Here is a 20,137-nt window from a genome sequence, read left to right on the forward strand (position 1 = left end):
TTTTATTCGAAGATGTTTGGAGAGGTATTTTTTTTGTAAAATCTTATTATTTTCTTGAATATCGTAAAATTATTCTCCATCTTTGAACCGTTCTGCTGGACGTTCCTCCCAAATGCCCACCTATTGATGCACATCCCTGGAAAGGTAATTTAATACTAAATCCGATGCATGCAAAATTTAAGTGGCATATGTTGCGGAATATAGTTTTATTCGAAGATGTTTGGAGTGGTATTTTTTATGCAAAAATCGTATTACTTTCTTGAATATCGTGAAAATATCCTCCATCTTTGAACCGTTCTGCTGGACGTTCCTCCCAAATGCCCACCTATTGATGCACATCCCTAGAAAGGTAATTTAATACTGAATCCGATGCATGCAAAATTTAAGTGGCATATGTTGCGAAATATAGTTTTATTCGAAGATGTTTGGAGAGGTGTTTTTTATGCAAAAAGTCATAATATTTTCTTGAATATTGTAAAAATATCTTCCATCTTTGAACCGTTCTGCTGAGCGTTCCTCCCAAATGCCCACCTATTGATGCACATCCCTGGAAAGGTAATTTAATACTGAATCCGATGCATGCAAAATTTAAGTGGCATATGTTGCGGAATACAGTTTTATTCGAAGATGTTTGGAGAGGTGTTTTTTATGCAAAAAGTCGTATTATTTTCTTGAATGTCGTAAAAATATCCTCCATCTTTGAACCGTTCTGCTGGACGTTCCTCCCAAATGCCCACCTATTGATGCACATCCTTGGAAAGGTAATTTAATACTAAATCCGATGCATGCAAAATTTAAGTGGCATATGTTGCGGAATATAGTTTTATTCGAAGATGTTTGGAGAGGTGTTTTTTATGCAAAAATCGTATTATTTTCATGAATATTGTAAAATTATCCTCCATCTTTGAACCGTTCTGCTGGACGTTCCTCCCAAATGCCCACCTATTGATGCACATCCCTGGAAAGGTAATTTAATACTAAATCCGATGCATGCAAAATTTAAGTGGCATATGTTGCGGAATATAGTTTTATTCGAAGATGTTTGGAGTGGTATTTTTTATGCAAAAATCGTATTACTTTCTTGAATATCGTGAAAATATCCTCCATCTTTGAACCGTTCTGCTGGACGTTCCTCCCAAATGCCCACCTATTGATGCACATCCCTAGAAAGGTAATTTAATACTGAATCCGATGCATGCAAAATTTAAGTGGCATATGTTGCGAAATATAGTTTTATTCGAAGATGTTTGGAGAGGTGTTTTTTATGCAAAAAGTCATAATATTTTCTTGAATATTGTAAAAATATCTTCCATCTTTGAACCGTTCTGCTGAGCGTTCCTCCCAAATGCCCACCTATTGATGCACATCCCTGGAAAGGTAATTTAATACTAAATCCGATGCATGCAAAATTTAAGTGGCATATGTTGCGGAATATAGTTTTATTCGAAGATGTTTGGAGTGGTATTTTTTATGCAAAAATCGTATTATTTTCTTGAATATTGTAAAAATATTTTCCATCTTTGAACCGTTCTGCTGGACGTTCCTCCCAAATGCCCACCTATTGATGCACATCTCTGGAAAGGTAATTTAATACTGAATCCGATGCATGCAAAATTTAAATGGCATATGTTGCGGAATATAGTTTTATTTGAAGATGTTTGGAGAGGTATTTTTTTTGTAAAATCGTATTATTTTCTTGAATATCGTAAAATTATTCTCCATCTTTGAACCGTTCTGCTGGACGTTCCTCCCAAATGCCCACCTATTGATGCACATCCCTGGAAAGGTAATTTAATACTAAATCCGATGCATGCAAAATTTAAGTGGCATATGTTGCGGAATATAGTTTTATTCGAAGATGTTTGGAGTGGTATTTTTTATGCAAAAATCGTATTACTTTCTTGAATATCGTGAAAATATCCTCCATCTTTGAACCGTTCTGCTGGACGTTCCTCCCAAATGCCCACCTATTGATGCACATCCCTGGAAAGGTAATTTAATACTGAATCCGATGCATGCAAAATTTAAGTGGCATATGTTGCGAAATATAGTTTTATTCGAAGATGTTTGGAGAGGTGTTTTTTATGCAAAAAGTCATAATATTTTCTTGAATATTGTAAAAATATCTTCCATCTTTGAACCGTTCTGCTGAGCGTTCCTCCCAAATGCCCACCTATTGATGCACATCCCTGAAAAGGTAATTTAATACTAGATCCGATGCATGCAAAATTTAAGTGGCATATGTTGCGGAATATAGTTTTATTCGAAGATGTTTGGAGAGGTGTTTTTTATGCAAAAATCGTATTATTTTCTTGAATATCGTGAAAATATCCTCCATCTTTGAACCGTTCTGCTGGACGTTCCTCCCAAATGCCCACCTATTGATGCACATCCCTGGAAAGGTAATTTAATACTAAATCCGATGCATGCAAAATTTAAGTGGCATATGTTGCGGAATATAGTTTTATTTAAGATTTTTCGAAGGTATGTCATGTCGCACTTTATGCCTCGCACTTATTCACGGATATCTTTTTTAGGTGGAAAGCGGAAAAATTATTCTGCCAGAATGACGGTGGTCAACTTGATGACTTGGTGTTTACTCAATCTCAATCAGTGGTGCCACTCCTAGTGTTTTTCCACTAGATCTAGTGTTTTTGGGTTGCATCTAGTGTTCTAGTGTTTTTATTTTCCATCTAGTGTTTTTTTAGCGATTTAGCGCTATGTTGGTGTGCATAAGTTTGGACAGTGTTCAAAGTAGCCCCACCTATTTTTTGTTTGGCTGCATCAATGTGTTTGTAGTGCTTTTCAAAGTGGACAGCGAGTTTTTTGTCTAGTTACACCCAGTGATAACCAAATTTGAGATATTTAGCATAAATACTTTAAAAATTACACACAAAGGACTGTGAAAAGTCTTCAAAATAGACTAAAGTAGGTAGCGTAGCCTACCATATGGTAACGGAGGCTTACGTTTCGTCGCTTACATTTGATGAGTGTGGAGTTCTTAGACTACACTACTTCAGAGATGATTGTGAGTTATATTGCGTTTTTGACAATAAACTTGGGGAAAATTTGGGAAAATTTTGTTCGCCCCCCAAAATGTTTTACTCTCCTTCGGCTATGACTTCAGGGCTCTCACTTTCAAGGAAATTCAGTTCTACTTTGAAATTTTAAGGACTTTTAACACTCACTAACGCCATTGGCTGTCATTTTTGTACATTATGCATGTAAATGATCGTGTATTTATGGTGCTAGTGTTTTTTTTGTGAATCTAGTGTTTTTTTTAGTCAAATCTAGTACTTTTCCATGACAAGAGAGTGGCAACAGTGATCTCAATGGTCGGTTGGTCCTGTTAGACTTTAGCGGAAGTTACAGAGGATCAGATTACTTACGTAACCTATATATATTTCAAGGCAAGCTTTGTTTAACCCTATCTGTAGCGACACGGGGTTTTATGAGGACGCCCCACTCTAGTAGTGAAATATTTCTCAGAAGGAACTACCGTACCGTATGCTAGAAAGTGAAATTTCTTGACTTTTAGTTTTTGTTCCTTACGAATTTTCTAAACCTAAACTGGTCATTTTTCTACCTTCCTGCCCTTCACAATAAGCATTTCGTCTCAGGTGGCTAGACATTTTCATGCAATGCTACGGTATATGATTTAATGTAAGTGCAATATAAATGTTATGGTAGTGCAATTACTTTGGAATGTAAAAACGCCCAAAAATGCCTTATATTTATGAGAAAAAGTAATTTTTGTTTAGTTTAGCGTTTATGTTATAATTCAAAAATTTCAATTTTGAAGCTATTTTTGGGAAAGTAGAATAAAAACCAACTTTCTGGTGTCTTTTCATTTCAAACACTTTATTTCAATAAATTTGTTAGGTAAAGATTTAATTTCTATATGCACAATACAAATGGCTATTATGTTGTGAAATATTTTGACTGTGTGATTTTCATAGTTCCCGTTAGCCCATGACTTGCTTTCCACCTACGAAAACAGCTCGTATTAAAATAGGGTTAAAGATAGGATCTGTTTCAGTGATTACATTTACATTCCCTGAGTGCTAAACGTGACACAGTTCATATATTTTTTGGCTAAAAATAAAAGCTGTTCTTTGCAACAAACAAGCTAGGCCAGACTCCATAACAAAGTTCCAGGATTCAAAGGCTAGATGAACCCTGACTAATTCTTAGTATTTTTTTTAAAGTTTATTTATTGTCAAGTTGTGTATTTAACTTGTAAAATACTGAACAATCACTAAATGGCATGCAAAGTTATGACTGATTCTACTGAAATTTTAAAGACAAACATGAAGTCTGAAGAATCAATGGAAGCAGAAGTTTGTGGAAAAGAAGCTGTTATTGATAAAAAGTAAGAATAAACTATTTATACTAAATGTCTTCCTGATTGTTGTATAATTGGGGATTCAATCAGAGGAGTGTAATGCAATAAGTTGTCAAATATCATCCAGTTGTGGGCCGACTGTTGTTAAGGCAGGTACATTTGTGACATGATTAAAATAAAAACTTCAACACAGTTATATTTATGAAAATTTTATGATAATGATAGACAAGTCACTTTTGACATTTGCCCAGTTTGAGGCATTATTCCATTAAATCAGATGAAACAACAAGTTTACAAGTTATATATATACTTGTTAATTTCATTTATAATTTTTCGTGTAGTTCAGCAACCATTTTATGATCGTTGCAACAGATATATAATATACTAGATGATCACATTGGCAATAGCCTACTTGATTACAACTAGCCTATTGGCTCATTCCAGTATTCCACAATTATGATTAAATTTGTTTAAAATTACAAAGGAAACAACCACGATTGCTTATTCATTTGCTAATTTATCTATAAAAATTCAAAGTTGCCACCACTTAGCTGTAAATATAAATTTGTATTGCCTTGAATTTTGACTCCATGTTAGATAGACAATTAGACGCACTTTGGTTCAAGGCGGTTTAGCTGCTATTCTGAGTAATGTGTAATTTATTGAGTGCTTGGTAGTAAGTTGATATAATGTTATTTAATACTTTTTTTATATAATTTAGGCCTAATAACAATGCTAATATGCAAAGCAGTGCTCTTAGATTTTCTATTTTTCAGCTTTGTAATCATTGCTTTTTGCAAAAAAAATTTATATATATATATATATATAATAGAGAATATGAAAAGTTGTGATGTGTAAAGTATGCACATATACATATACCGTACAAGTTGCAATTGCAAAAGTAAAGGAAAATGGTGACAAGAATGAAACAGGTTATTGTCCCATGTGGAAATTATGATTTATTTCATAAGGAGGTTCACAATTCTCATATAATTTGACAAGAAGTGCCATCTTGCTCGAAATTAGTAGACATTGGTTTGCTTCTTGGTACTTTCTACATTTTGCAGGTGACAGTGACACATATCCAACATTCATTTTGTTTGTGATCATGGTGATGCTTTCTCAATCTTCACTAGATACTGTATCACAGGCCTCGAAATTCGTTTTTGTTGACGGCGGACAAACGTGTCCGGTCTGAGCAGCTATCTCGGCGGACAAATTAAGTCTCACGGCGGACACACCAATTTTAACGTCGATCGTCATACTTAATCCCTTTATCTTGATAAATCTTCGCCATTTGAGAACCATAGTTACAGTTTAGGCTTTTTAAAATTTCAGCAAAGTTACTCTGAAAGGCTTTCATCAAACAAATGACGTGCGCTTGATGTTGTGTAGCTACTAAATATGATGATGATGATTGTTAAAAATTTGAATTATATGGACTTTTTGTGTCTGATGCAAATAAATAATAAAAAAATAATCCGCCGCATAACTGATTAACTTCCACCGAACGAGGTCGTGTGGCTTCTTGCGTCACAATGCTCTGGGCACGAGTCGGAAAACTCTAACGCGTAACGCTACTATTTTCTGATGTGCAAAGTTTCACTATAGGCTTTTTTCTTTAAGTTTATTTTTGCGTGTCATGCGAGCGAAAGTGACGAAAAGAATAAACAAAACATTAGAAAAAGCACAATTATTTTTCCCCTCTCCGTTATGCGGTCGCCTTTCCAAAATAGTATCAGTATTCCACGAGACCACGGCAGGCTCGGAGTTATAATCAGCGCAATCAAGGCCATCCAAACATATGCGCATGATGAGAGCTTCAATAGCATCGATCTTCAAAGACGTGCGCCAATCTCCACGAGATCACTGCTTGTCGTTAAGATACGTGATACCGAGATCTATTCCGTGTCTTTTCTCCAGACCGGCTAGTTGAGGGAAAAGCGTAAATGCGAGCTCTTCTTTAGCGATGAAATATGCGATTTCAAACAACCTCTTAATTTTGATTTTTTTCGTTGTCACTCATATTGTCGATGGCCTTGATGATCGGAAATTGATGGCTTGGGGTAAACGATGTGTTGTGATCTTTGACAGAGCTAATCCTTACATTCGTTGTTCCTTTAATATACGCGTCTATCACCACTAAATTTCCTAGTAGTAGGTTCATCGCCCTCATTCTCACTTTCAGAATTTTTCCTGGGCCTTTTCTTTCTTACTGTAATTTGCTGCATCTTGCTGTACGTTTTGCTGCATCTTGCTGTAGTAGCCTACTCTTATAATCTAACTTTGTAACCAACCTTGCCTTATCAATATTACTCGAAGATCAAAGCCAGACATTGTGACATAAGACTTGAACTAAGTTGCGCGTGATTAGTATAGAAGTACCGGTACTCCCATCGATTCTTAGCGAAGAATTCACCTTTGTTACGCTGATTCAATGTCATCAATCGTTGAAGCAACGTAAAATTCGAAAGTTTTTCTGCTTGAATGGAAGCTAAGAGATACAGTATTAACTTTTTCTAGATGCGCGCTTGGAATGCGATAATTTCGCATTCCCAGCTCAAATTATATTCTTGCAACAGTTATTCGTGCTATGCAATGACGATTTGTATCGCTAGTTTCTGCGATATTTCTCGGCGGACAAATATGACCGATCTAGAGGGTACTTCCCGCGGACATCACATGCTGTGACGGCGGACATGTCCGCCGTGTCCGCCGTGAATTTCGAGGCCTGGTATCACTTTATGATTTGCTCTTTTTGATCACTTTGATATGCTAACCATTGAAATCATTTCTATGTTAATATTGTTTTTATTTCAGTGCCGCAGAGCAAGAGAAAAACATCGGCAATGAATGTTATAAAACAAAACAGTATGAAAAAGCTATTCAGCATTATTCTGTTGCCATCGGTAATTTTACTAGTTCAAAATAATAAAGATTTAAATTATAGTATATAATATAACTTAAGAAGAGAAGTATATAATTTTATACTAACACAACCAAATAGTAATTTGTGTCTATTATTTGTTTGTGATATAATTTATGATTTTTTATTGATATAATTATTTGATATAATTGATGATTCTTCTTTTAATACAGTTAATAAAGATAATTGTGTTTATGTACACTAGTGTAACATTTTTGGACACTTTTTTCCAATCTTGTCATGTATTGCAAAAAGTGAACACGTGAACAAACTGAAGGAAAAGTGTTCACTTCTTGCAATGAATTATAAGACATTTTTTTGAAAATAAAGATTTAGTTGAAACTATCCAGTTTACAAACAAAAGCTAGTTACAAATAACTTTTGCTCAAATTGAAAAGTACTTGTACTCAAATTAATTTTTTCGTCCATGGTCCATCATATTTTAAACGTTGCTTTTCACTCTTAAATCATATAAATCATCTTGCAACAAATCTATAATTGATGAATTGGTGGTCTGTGTTTGGGAATATGTGAAACTTTTTATTGGGCTTTGTTACAGAATTATATCCCTCAAACGCAAGTTACTACAGCAATAGGAGTGCTGCAAAGATGATGATCAATAAATACAAAGAAGCACTTGAAGATGCACAGATAGCGATTCGAATGGATAATTCCTATGCAAAGGTTTGTCATATTTACAACATTGCTTTGCAAATTACATAGTTACACAGTAAACTATGGAAACGGTAAATACTATCAAGTATCAACACTACAAAAAGTGCTTAATGCCAAGTAAAAGCCAAACAGAGCAAATTACATCAAACATAGTTTTGAATAATGTAAAACCAAGACAGCCCATTTTACCTTTATTGGGATCTTCAGAATGTTCTTATTCAAACAGATAAAATAATATATAAAACTAAACACACAATATACATATAATACAGATCACAAGGGAACACACTTTTTGTTGACTTCGATCTAACAATTGGTTTTGACTAACTTTTGGGCGCTGAATCCAAAAATGACATCAGTTTTTCTCTATCACGTCAAGTTTTTGAGCTAGACACCCACCACTTTGTCTCATAACCCACAAAAAGTACAACATTTAAGACATCTGCGTTTATTGTATAAAACGTTTTAAGAACTACCAGCAACCGAAAGTAACTCCATGGTTTTCAAATAAACATTTGTACAGCTATATTCTGATCTATAGAACGGATATTGCTTCTGCAGGACAAATAAAGTGCGAGTTTTAGGGCAAAAATTTAGGCTTGTAGCTTTTCCTGGAATGTTCAAGCTATGGGCAGTCTCGCTTAATACTCCAGCAATAGTCAGCCAGCATATATAAGTCCCATCTTCCCTGATATCTTTCTTCCATCACTTTCAGATCTTAGTAGAATCTTTCTCCTTGCTCATCGCTGACCGCACCAAGGTTTTCCGGGAAATTAGCAAGATGGCTATGCAAAAAATGCACGTTGATGTTCATGTTGCAGCCGAGTTCTTTGTAGCTTTCTAATAGCTTCTGAACAATTTCAGTATAATTCTCTGCCCCCGTGTATTCCCAAGAAATCCCTTGACAAATTTTTTAAATGATAACCACGCATTTTCTTCCAATTCTGACATTGAACCAATGAAACATTCATCTTTGATGAGTTGCCGAATTTGTGGACAATCAAATAGGTTACACCAGCCTTAATTTTTTGTATTGACAGGCCAGGAAAAGCCAAAACAAGGTAATTGAAACAGCTGCTTTCAGTTGACAATGATTTAACGAATTGCTTTATTAGGTCGAGATCGAGCTTTATATGCAGAGGTGGGAAAATAATTTTCTCTTTGTCAACAAGTGGCTCATGTAGAATATTGGGATCACCAGGTTTAAGGTCACAAAGCTACTGTCACTTCGAAAGTACGGTAAAAACGCACTTGCTTTCGATCGAAAGTATAATACCTTCGCTCCTTTTCCAAGTAAATTTTTCTCATTTAGTCTGGATACTAATAGTTCCGAAGCTATTTTTCCTAGTCCCAAATCTCGTGTCAAATCATTCAACTCATGTTGATGGAATACTCCACGTTTTGAATCATCTTCAATTGCAACATCTTCATCATTAGGCCTGCCATCACTAAGACATTCATCATGATCCAAATCTTCGAGCGTAAGTGTTTGAACGGAAACTGGAACTGGTATTTCAGCTGAATGAGGCACTGGACGTATAGCTGATGGAAGACTTGGATACTCAGTTTACGTTTGTTTTTCTTGTTATACCCTGAAGTTTGCACCAAGCAAAAGTAACAGTCCGTGTAATGATCTTTAGGCTCTCGCCAAACCCTGGGTACACCGAATGCCAATTTGTCACGTGTTCCCTTGGTCCACATCCGCAAATTCTCGTTACACTGCTTGCATACCTTGTGGGGTGCCCAAGACTTATCTTCAACACCAAGTTTTATTTTAAAATGGGCAAAGTAGGCTTGTTTGACAAATGCACTGAAGTCTTTTCTTTGGCTAGAAATAGTAAAACTGCCGCAGATATAGCAAAAGGAATCCGGGTTATTTAGACACTGACGATGAGAAACAGCAGACGCAGACAAGGTAGTATTCTAACAAACCAACATGTAGTAGTAGCCTATAGCCTACATTTATTATATACATGGTTGAAAGTGGAAAGCAACTAACTTCAATTTTACCATTCTAATCTAGTTTCGTTGGATGATTGCATCCTCCAACCAAAAATAGGGGAAATAGCATCGACCTAATTCGATGCCTGTGCCTTTTTTGCGTAATAATTCAGTTGGCCCTTCTTGTATATAACTTACTATATGATTAGCTTGTGCATTCCTATTAGGTATGAAAAAGCAATACGGCTAATCTCGTAAAAAGTTGCATATTTTGGATATATGCTGTAGAGCAAAAACTTGACGTGATAGAAGAAAACTGCCGGCATTTTTGAAATCAGCACACCGGAATTAGCCTTTATCAAGTGCAAAACCTAAGTCAACAAAAAATTTTTTCAAAATTGTTCCCCAGTGTAATAAATAATCCAGATACAGACTGGTACAAATTACTGCAAATGCAACAACACAGGCTCCTACAAGTTTTACTTGTTCTTGGTCAAGTTGCACATTCACTGTGAGATTATATTTAAAGTATTTTAGTCAATATTAGATTTGTTTTAATCTGAAGTAACTACTAACTATGGGGTTACCATGTATTAAGTAATATTGTAATTTCCTTTCTAAGGAAATTGCACGATTACTCATTTAGTTTTGTTGTTTAGTTTACAATATTTTAAGAAATTTCCTTCTACTTTATAGCCTGTTTTACTGTTATACAGGCTTATCTTCGTGAAGCAAAATGTCACATAGCACTGGGAAACTCCAATGCTGCACTTCTTTGTCTTCAGAAGGCCAAAGAGTTGGATGCCAGTTGCGATAGATCCGTGATGGCTGAAGTAAGTGCACATCAATGATGATAGAAATAACCATGTAATGAATATTCAGAAAGGTGATGATGAATTTAAAAGAAGCTAAGAGTTTTTTCTAACTTTTATGCTGCATTAGTAAGCGACAACCATTAAGATAATTGGCAAAAGATTATTTGATGAATCATGCACCCGATCATAAAAAGCCGGTAAACAATAGAAGACTCAAAACCTTCTACTGATTGATTCGACAAACCAATTGTGTCGGTTGTGGAACATTCTTTCCTTGTTTTTATTTAGTTAAAGTTGAAAGCTTTGAAAATATTCTAACCTTGCAATTATATATATTATATATATAATTATTATATATTGGAAAATATAACTAGCTGTTCAAAGGGTTACATGTTTTCCATCCCTGCGCAATCATTCTACTTCATAGTTTATTCAGTGGTGTGCTATACAGTTCACAGCATAAAGCTAGTAAATGTTAAAGCTAGATGGTCGACTGGGAGTCTTCTCTACCGCCCACTAGTGATGAAAACAGGCATATGATGGCGGACCTTGCCGCTGAATCAATGACCAAGATAATGTCTGTTATCGGAAATGAAATTGAAAGAGATTTTGCTGAGAGAGAAGCACGGCAGAGAGAAGGGAAGAAACCATCTGAGAGGCTCACTGCGAAGCAAGGTGGAAGTGTTGTCAAGAAGAAATGGGTTCGTTGCAAAGATGGAAAATTTCGCAGAGGAGAGGAAGTTTAAAGCTTGGGATTGGAGATGATTTGCAGATTGCGGTTAATGAACTTTTGTGTTCCTGATTGCAATGCATTGCATACCATACTGCTTTATACTCTCTTTTGACAAGCATTTAATTTGGAGTGATTGAATGAGTTCTTATCGTCTTACAAAACTCTTCAGTGTTGTAATTTTATTTTCCTCTTTCACCTGTGTTTCAGATAAATTTTGAAGTGTTATTATTTGTTACGTTATTTTAATAAAGCAGCTTTTCTATTTGGTTTTGTTACTACAAAAACTTGAAACAAACAAGGTGTTATGTTGAGTTACTGCATGAAAGGATCAATCTTTGACTAAGCCATGGTTCGACGTTCGAAAGGACGCTGGTTCGACACCGTTTAAGCATGTGGCTGTGTGGCAAGACACCTAAAGGCATGCCGTGGATTGCGGAGTGGCGCCTCTTCGACTATAGCCTTGATTTCTCTCATGATTATAAGCAGTACGCTGCTTCAGAAACAACTTCCTACGGCCCTTGGCCTTAGAGCTATGGCCTGCTGAACTGAACTAATATTTTATCAACTGAAATTAATAAAAGAACAAACAGAAAACTATTGTTTTCTCAATGAGCTACCACCAAACATTCTTCTTAATATCAGTCAATTTCCACCACACTTTATTTCTTTTTACTTTTTCCGCATAGTTTTTTTTATATTTTTTTCACGTTACAACCAAAATTGTATTCGAGGCAAACATTAATGATTGATAATTAATATACTTGCAAGTTGCAATGTATCTGTGAGTAAAAATATTTTAAATTTATCATTGTAATTCCAACCACAAACGTATTAGCGTAATGAATCTGTCATCGAGCATTGAGTACCGGTATGTTTGTTTGCAACTTTGACATCGCATATTTTGTTGAGTAACCTGCCAAACTGTGCTTTCCAGGTTCACACTGCTAGCAATCTGTGTGAGTTTGAACGAAAAGCTGACGAGGCGACGAAAAGGAAAGATTATCGGGAAGTAAGTATATGGTGGCTTATCGTTATTCACCTTACTTTGTTCTCTTCTCTCTTCCACGTATTCTTGAATTCTGCTTTCATATTAGCTGATCACATTCATCACACAGCCCAAGGTTTTCATACCTTTTCACCTTCTGCTTTCCGTGCAACCTTCAACTACATCCTTCAGTAATCCTTTGTGCCGACAAGTGTACCCGATCGAATAGGATTTCTTCACTTGATTATTCTAATGTTTTACTTCAGTATATTTCTAATTTTTTACTAAGTCGAGCAAGGATGTGCAGAGCGTAGCAGATACGATTTAAACAGCAACGGAATAGTTAGAGGCTGGCTACGTGTTCATATGTAAAATGTGTAATTGTGCATGCATTTGAATGTTCGACTTACTCGTCAATGAGATTATTGAAATCAAGGAAAATTTAATGCCCTGTCCGGCAAAGCTTTTTCAATACATTTTGATTATGCATGATCTATTTATTATTGAGCACTTTGAATAAGCCAGTAAGACACTAGTAAATGTGGGCTTGTCTCAACTGTGGTACTGTTCATTTTAATTACCACTGCATTGCTTGTTGAGGCTTGATAACCAACGAAACGTGTTTGATACAGGTGGTTTACTGCATGCGTCGTGCGATAGAGATATCTCCAGCTTGCATAGCCTACAAACTGAGGAGAGCTGAAGCGCTAGCGATGATGGGAAAATACTCAGAATCACAAGAGATAGCTCTGTAAGTTTCTATTTGTCCTGTTTTTGTGAGCTATATGTAGTTTTAATGTGTAGTCGTCCTAAATATGCTTTCAATATGTTGGGTATGATAGGTGGGGCATTTTGAAGATCATTTTGCTGTGGTTTGGGTCGATATTATAATTGTTTTGTGATTATTTACAATTAGATAATTATACATTCTGGCATACAAAACCTAGTATACAATATGTTAATTTCACACTTAAAATGCTGCTGTTTAATGCCACTGTTGTACTTGTCTTTCAACTCTTTCACCTGTTGGTTACCTTGGGCTTGAGGACATACGTTTTTGAATATTTTTTCATTGTCAAGTGTGATAGGAGTAGCTCATGGACAACCGTTCTTAGCTCTAGCTACTAAATGACGAGGAATTTTACCTTGCTTTCATACTGGGTGGTTTCCCTGAGTTTTTGTTTTTTGTTTTCCTCCTGGCTACAGCATACACTGTTTATTTGCACGGTGGTTTGGTGTGTGCGACTGTGCGTAGGTTAGATCTGTTAAATCTAATGTGCGACTTGTAATAGTTAAAATCTGCGATTGGTCATATGTTCTAGATTCTAGAATGTGAATCATTCCAAACGAGGCGTTCTTACGATTCTTGCTTAATTGATATTATCGCTCTTTACCAATGAGGTGCATGATTAGTTTTTAAAATACTACCAATGTGGTTTTTCAAGATTGTCCCAGCTAGTAATCGTTTGGTTGACATCGCAGCGACGTTAACAAATGTAAAAAAAACAATAGTTAAACATTTGCTATCGTGCTTTTGTTTTTCTCTCCGGGTGGTTATTTATATACTAATTATTTGAACAGGAAGCTTGTTACTTGAAAGGCTTGAAAAACCACGATGACTTTTTTGTTTCAGCGATGTCCTCCGTTTAGACAAGATGAATGCCGACGCCGTGTACATCCGGGGAATCTGTTTGTACTATGACGACAACATTGAGAAAGCTGTCAACTTCTTCACCCACGCTCTCAAGCTATCGCCTGATCATTTGAACGCCAGACTCACTCTGAAGGTACTTTAATTATAATGCCCTAGTAACTGGATAAATTTTTGACTATCTAGTCGATCATAGTCGATGCTGAGCCTGGACTTTCAGTCGCTGAATTGACGAAAGAAAAATGAAAGCATCGTCTACTGCTAGATGTCGCCAAATGTTCTAGTGTTGACTTGATTAAAATTGAATAAACAAGATTGGATCTGCATGTGCTTCTGATTTATGAAAAATTGACCTCCGGTAAACGTAAAGGTCTACAAGGAGCCGCGTCTATCTCTCTCCGTTTTGCATCAAAGAAGCCTGGTCTTTATCCCGAAGCATCAGGGTCGACCAGTTGTCTGCAGTGACTCTTCCATTTCTCTTTATCGTTAGCATCTTCTATGTTCAAATGTGTGTGTGGCATTATTTGCAAATATTTTTATATTGTATTTATGTCATCTTGCTAATAACTCGTAGCTATCTAGGCCCTGTTGTAAGCACGTGGTATTGGCAGCATGTATGTAGTTTTCATTTTTGAGTCACTCGATTTCTTTTCGTGTAGAAAGCGAAACGGCTGGCCAACAAGAAAGCTGAAGGCAATGACGCGTTCAAGCACAACCACACACAGAAAGCATACGATCTCTACTCCGAAGCTCTAGAGATCGATCCCAACAACAGGCGGACAAACGCGAAGTTGTTCTGCAATAGAGCGTTGGTCGGAACCAAGGTCGGTATTGTGTTTCTGAGCCGTTGGGGTTAGAGTGGGCAAAACTTTTTTCTTTCATTATAGACTTAAAACTGGTTCAATCAAGTCGGTAAAAAATAAAGGAGCCCTCCACCATGTTATCGATGATGAGATGCTAAACAGTAAACAGGTGATGACGGAGTTATTTGTAAAACTAGCTGGTCGCACATTGCAACCATAACTAGTCAGTTACTTTATCGCCTCAGTGACTTTCCGTCTAATCTTGTTTTATTTCGTTTGGGATAACCATTGTGATTAAGCTATGACCGAGGCACTTTTACCCTGAATTTACAACTCAAGTTGCCAGTTGTTTTATTTACAATTATTGATTTGCCAATTGAGATTATGACAAATAATGCATATGTACATTTTTTGCTGATTTGACGGTCGCTTAAGTATTATTTTATCTTCGCACTAACTAAGAAAGCCCCTGTGGAATCTTAATCCTGGCGATTTCATTTACTTGGAGAGGTTTTGAACTACCGAGGTGACTCTGTCACTTAAGTTGTTTGATGTACGGTACTTAACAATATCGATTATGTTGGCCTACTGCCATGTCATACTCTTCATGCATGGGCAGTTGGGCACCCACATTAAATATATTTTTATGCCAAGATGGAAACAGAACTAAAAGTCGGAGAAATTGAATTTGCTTTTAACCGAAGTCTTGTGTTCGTGAGGCGAAATATGGGCGATTTGACTAGTGGGCGATTGATCCCACTCTGATAGTTACGCTCATTCCAATAAACCTCCGAATGCTTCATCTTCTGACGGCGAGTTGCTTTGCAGCTTTACAAATACGAGGAGGCGGCCGATGACTGCACGAAAGCGATTGCCCTGTACGAGGACTACGTTAAAGCCTACCAGCGACGGGCAAAGTGGTCAGTGGCTCCAAGTTTATAAAACAACTCAACCTAGTATTGTTTTACGACATCAAGCAATAACCCTTAGAAGGTTGGGCTCCTGGAGTCTTGCTCAGTTTGAGGGGGTCTATCGATTCTTCTTATGCTTTAGGAGTGATATCTCGTTATTTTTTAAGGCACGGTTTCAAAATTTGGGATTCACTTTGCAAAGTTATTCACGCTGAGCATATCCAAAAATTAAAACTATGCAAACTTTAGAACTGCTCATATACGTTGAAATGTTGAGGTGACGTATGACTTTTGGATTATTTTGCGATTGCGTAAGTTTACACATTATTTTTGGTAGAGTAATGAAGAACATGCATTGCAATGTTGCGATTAAAATTTTTTTACAGAATCTCAATTTTAATCTATATTTTTCATGCAAAATAATATAATAATGCAAAATAACATATACTGTAAATAGAATATGAAATATTTCAGAAGATGTGCTGAGAAATGCCTTATATCTCTCAATTTATAACCTTTATTCGCTCAAAATTTCAGCTCAATAGAAGTGAATAAAAGTTAGGAAAAGTCAAGAAATCTCGTAGTAGCAGCCTCTGTGGTTTTAAAGATACAACTGTTGATACAAAAAATTGAATTGACAGCCCCCCCCCCAACCTTCAAAGGGTTAAAGTTCCAGAACAATTAAAGCAGGGGTGGGCAACGTGCGGCCCGCGGGCGGTCCTTGATGTGTGGCCCTCCTGTTAGCGTTACATTTTCCTAACTGGCCCTTGTGTTAAAAAGGTTTCCCACCCCTGAATTAAAGCGTTTGCTTCACATGGAAAAAAATTTATGATTTAAAATGAGTTCGAAATGAAACGGTTAAGATCATGCACGGAGTATTTAGACTTACATTTGAGAGCATTCTTCATTTTGATTTGATGCTTTGTATAATAATAGCATTAAATTTCATTTTTATGAATGGAAGCCATTATATTTTTATGACGTCACAGTTATATGGAGATAGAAAAATACGATGAAGCGGTTTATGACGCAAAGAAAGCTTACCAGCTCGAGAAGACGAGAGGTTAGTTGATGACGTTTTAATTTGAGTGCTAACTTTGCGGCAGATCTTTATTGTTATGATTCAACGCTTCTATGTTGTGCGATAACTTTGTTTTGGTTTGTACGAGCATACATGATCAAGTTTTAGACCATTTCCTTAATTACTAACGTCCCAAGTTGTGATCGGTCCAGCGATGGAGTCCCCGCTTAAAGCTTCGCTTGCTCAGACAACTATTTGCGCCCTTTTTTTATCTACTCTATACGATTTAAAGTATCTTGTTCCCGTATTGCGAGGGTTGGGCGCCAACGAATGTCTTTACTTTTAACCCCTTTACTTTTAAGCATACCTAACATCTAAATGCCTTGATTCCTCCAACCAATGTTTGCTTGACAGAGAATAAAGATTTAGTCCGCGAGACGGAAATTGCGTTGAAACGAAGTAAAAAGAAAGATTATTATAAAATCCTCGGTGTGTCAAAAACAGCCACCGACGACCAAATTAAGAAAGCCTACAAGAAACAAGCATTGCTGCACCATCCAGGTAGGATTGTGCTTTAACTTTATTCGGTGGCTATGTTTCCCCAATTCGTATTGTGCGACTCGTTTTTGAGCTTCAAAGGAAACTTTTGCTGCAATAAACGTGTTTCGTATCGTCGTTTTTGTGTGTCACAATTGACCCTTCTAAGGTAGAATCGAATTCCGTATACCTTGGTGGTGTGCGTATGTTATTATCCTTACCCTCTGATGATCGCAGTAAGTAATTATGCAGGAGGATGAGACTTCACCAGAGATATCTTACAACTCCATTCGTTATTTCCGCTTACAGCCGATTGCGTTCCAATATGTGTTACCAATATTGTTTGTTTGTTTTTCATATCTTTATCCTGCATTGCGGGAAAGCGGACTTGAGCGCTATGCATCGGTGTACACCATCACCTTCCGACGTACACCTGACCCACGCTGCAGCCGACGGCAATGTCTGTTTCCGGTTGTCTACTCTACTTATGACTTAAATTTGGTACTAGGCCTACCCATTACTCGAAATTTTCGGTATTATCCCCTCTGGTGGGGATGACCAATTCTTTCCCTACAGTGATTAATATCTTCACCACTGAACTCCCGGCTTATGCTGGTTGTTGAGAAACACCGCTCACCTCTACCTAGGGTGTAATATATTGGGTGGGTGCATTTGCTGAAGGAAAGGCGGCCGAGAGAAATGAACTGGCCGCCCTACTCTCGTTAGTACCGAAGGCTTAGTACGGTATAATGAGAACCTTATCTGCTCATACCCCGATGCTTGGATTCAAATATGGGACTCACCTTTACCTTACTGAACCAATCATGCTTTCATAGATTTTGATTTTGTGTCAGCTCATAGAGTTTTGTCCGTTTGTGAACGTTGTTTTGCCATCTTTTTGGTTGTCATGTGTTTTATAAATGAATGAAATGCTTCATCTCGTGTCCTGGCATTGTCTTCTTCAGACCGTCATGCGCACGCCACGGAGGAAGAGAAAATAGAAACGGAAAAAAGATTTAAAGAAGTCGGAGAAGCATACGCGGTTCTCACCGATCCCAAGAAGAGGTAAAAGTAGTACCGGTAGTGACTTAGTAAAAGTGACCTTGTAAAAACGATTAAAGTGGTTGAACTTTTAAATCATGTGTTAACAGCCTTTATAATGATCATTTTTAACGAGTTAGTCACTATATTACAACATTACCAAGTGTCAGCTTACTGCTATTTCTGGCATGTTGTTTTGCCACTTGTGGGCACGCAATAAAGAAAATATCTCACAAATACTAGTAGGCTACCGTTGTAAGTTTGCATTGTATCTTTCAGCTTAACTAAAGACAGCAACATGTTTTGTAATGTAGACATCATTCAAACTAGATAATTGTTATAAGACCACATACCGTATGGAAAATCACAACGCTAGAATCTAATGTAAACACGGCGTTCAAGATCGTCACTTTCTGCAGTTTGTCACTTTCAGAAGGTAGCCTATGTATTTTTATTTAAGAATAGCTTATCACTTTCCTCATCACCTTGCAGGGATAGATTTGACCGAGGAGAGGACCTCGATGGGCCATCCATGCCTGACTTCGATGCAAACAACATTTTCCAAATGTTCTTCGGAGGCGGAGGACAACAATTCACACGTGCGTCATAATCTTTCGAAGTAGACTCGGACAATCTTGGTTCGAGCAGTTGCGTTGACAGGGTGGTCCCGTGCGCGGACATTTTGCCGAAAGGTTATGTGTTATGATAATATATTTGTATAATTTCGGCAATTTGTCCAATCGGCAAAATGTCCGGGTAGTCCAGGGGTACTATTGGACCCGAAATGATTTTAGGTTCCTTTCCGAAGTGCCAGGGAACTTAAAGAAACCACCTCTTAGTCGTTGGATATACAGTAGTACGTTTTTCTTAGAAGTGTCTTAATTTGGAGCCCTGGGTTCTCATTGGTGTCGGGCCTAAATTATTCTTCCAACAACCTTATGAGTACTTAACATATCTGTCGTAGTTTTTTAAGTGCATCAACCTCAGGGAACAAGATCAATTAAATAAATTCTTTACTTTTTAGAGTCGCAACAAGACTTCGGGGGCTATCCCGGCGGCTTCTCTTTCCAATTCGGTTGAATCTTTATCAACTGCTCTTCGTCGCCACCTGGCAGTTCCCGCACAGCATAATTTCCCTGCACCGACTCCCAGCGAGATGCAACCACCCGATAAATCGTGTTCTCATTGCAACGTTAGGTCAATGTCATCAAGCCTAATAATTACCGTTGTCATATTTCTTTCGAATAAGATCAGTTCACCACCCAAATATACTTAAAGAAACTACGTATCATGAGCTTTAGGACTTGAGCTCGTGGCAATAAACTTTAGCTCGTAAAAAATAAAACTTTAATTGTTGAACAGTTCTTTTATGTTCTAGTGCTTTGTTGGGTATTTTCTCATGTGACAGATGTCGCCAACCTGAGTGTTGGTCCAGACGTCCAATAATACGATCTCAAGTTTAAGACATCGACCTTGGCAACTGAATGTTTCAGACTTTGCAGTATCCATGATACAATTCTTAATATCCGTGTCATTGATTCTACGTTGCACAACATAAATGCTCCTAATATTTCCACCTAGAATTCGCATGTGCAGAGTGAAATTATGCAAAACCTGTTTTCCTTTTTAATAAATTGGGTATTCTTTCCCTTGTAGATATTAAAAGTTTTAATTGAGTGTTGTGCAAACCACACGTGGAAGGTTACTTAACACAAGCGGAGGTAATCTTTAAGAAAAATGGAAACACATTTTG

At 37.0% G+C, this 20,137-nt stretch overlaps 1 protein-coding gene across 1 annotated transcript; it reads left to right on the forward strand.

Annotated features, from left to right (window-relative positions):
- The first annotated feature begins 4,211 nt into the window (after positions 1–4,211).
- On the forward strand, positions 4,212–20,039 carry LOC145768528 (dnaJ homolog subfamily C member 7-like). The gene is made up of 14 exons (XM_082580038.1): positions 4,212–4,372; positions 7,166–7,254; positions 7,831–7,955; positions 10,604–10,720; positions 12,370–12,444; positions 13,053–13,171; positions 14,054–14,207; positions 14,731–14,895; positions 15,703–15,794; positions 16,775–16,848; positions 17,221–17,367; positions 18,309–18,408; positions 18,877–18,983; positions 19,409–20,039. Exons 1-14 carry the CDS (start codon positions 4,263–4,265, stop codon positions 19,462–19,464), a joined length of 1,530 nt encoding a protein of 509 aa, XP_082436164.1. The 5' UTR covers positions 4,212–4,262; the 3' UTR covers positions 19,465–20,039.
- Positions 20,040–20,137: the final 98 nt, after the last annotated feature.

This window comes from Aplidium turbinatum, chromosome 4 (assembly GCF_918807975.1).
Source record: "Aplidium turbinatum chromosome 4, kaAplTurb1.1, whole genome shotgun sequence".
NCBI lineage: Eukaryota > Metazoa > Chordata > Ascidiacea > Aplousobranchia > Polyclinidae > Aplidium > Aplidium turbinatum.

Coding starts and splice junctions, on each gene's coding strand:
- LOC145768528 (XM_082580038.1), top strand. CDS start 4,263: ATGGCATGCAAAGTTATGACTGATTCTACTGAAATTTTAAAGACAAAC. Junction 7,255..7,830: donor GCATTATTCTGTTGCCATCG/GTAATTTTACTA, acceptor GCTTTGTTACAG/AATTATATCCCTCAAACGCA. Junction 18,984..19,408: donor CGGAGGACAACAATTCACAC/GTGCGTCATAAT, acceptor TTTACTTTTTAG/AGTCGCAACAAGACTTCGGG.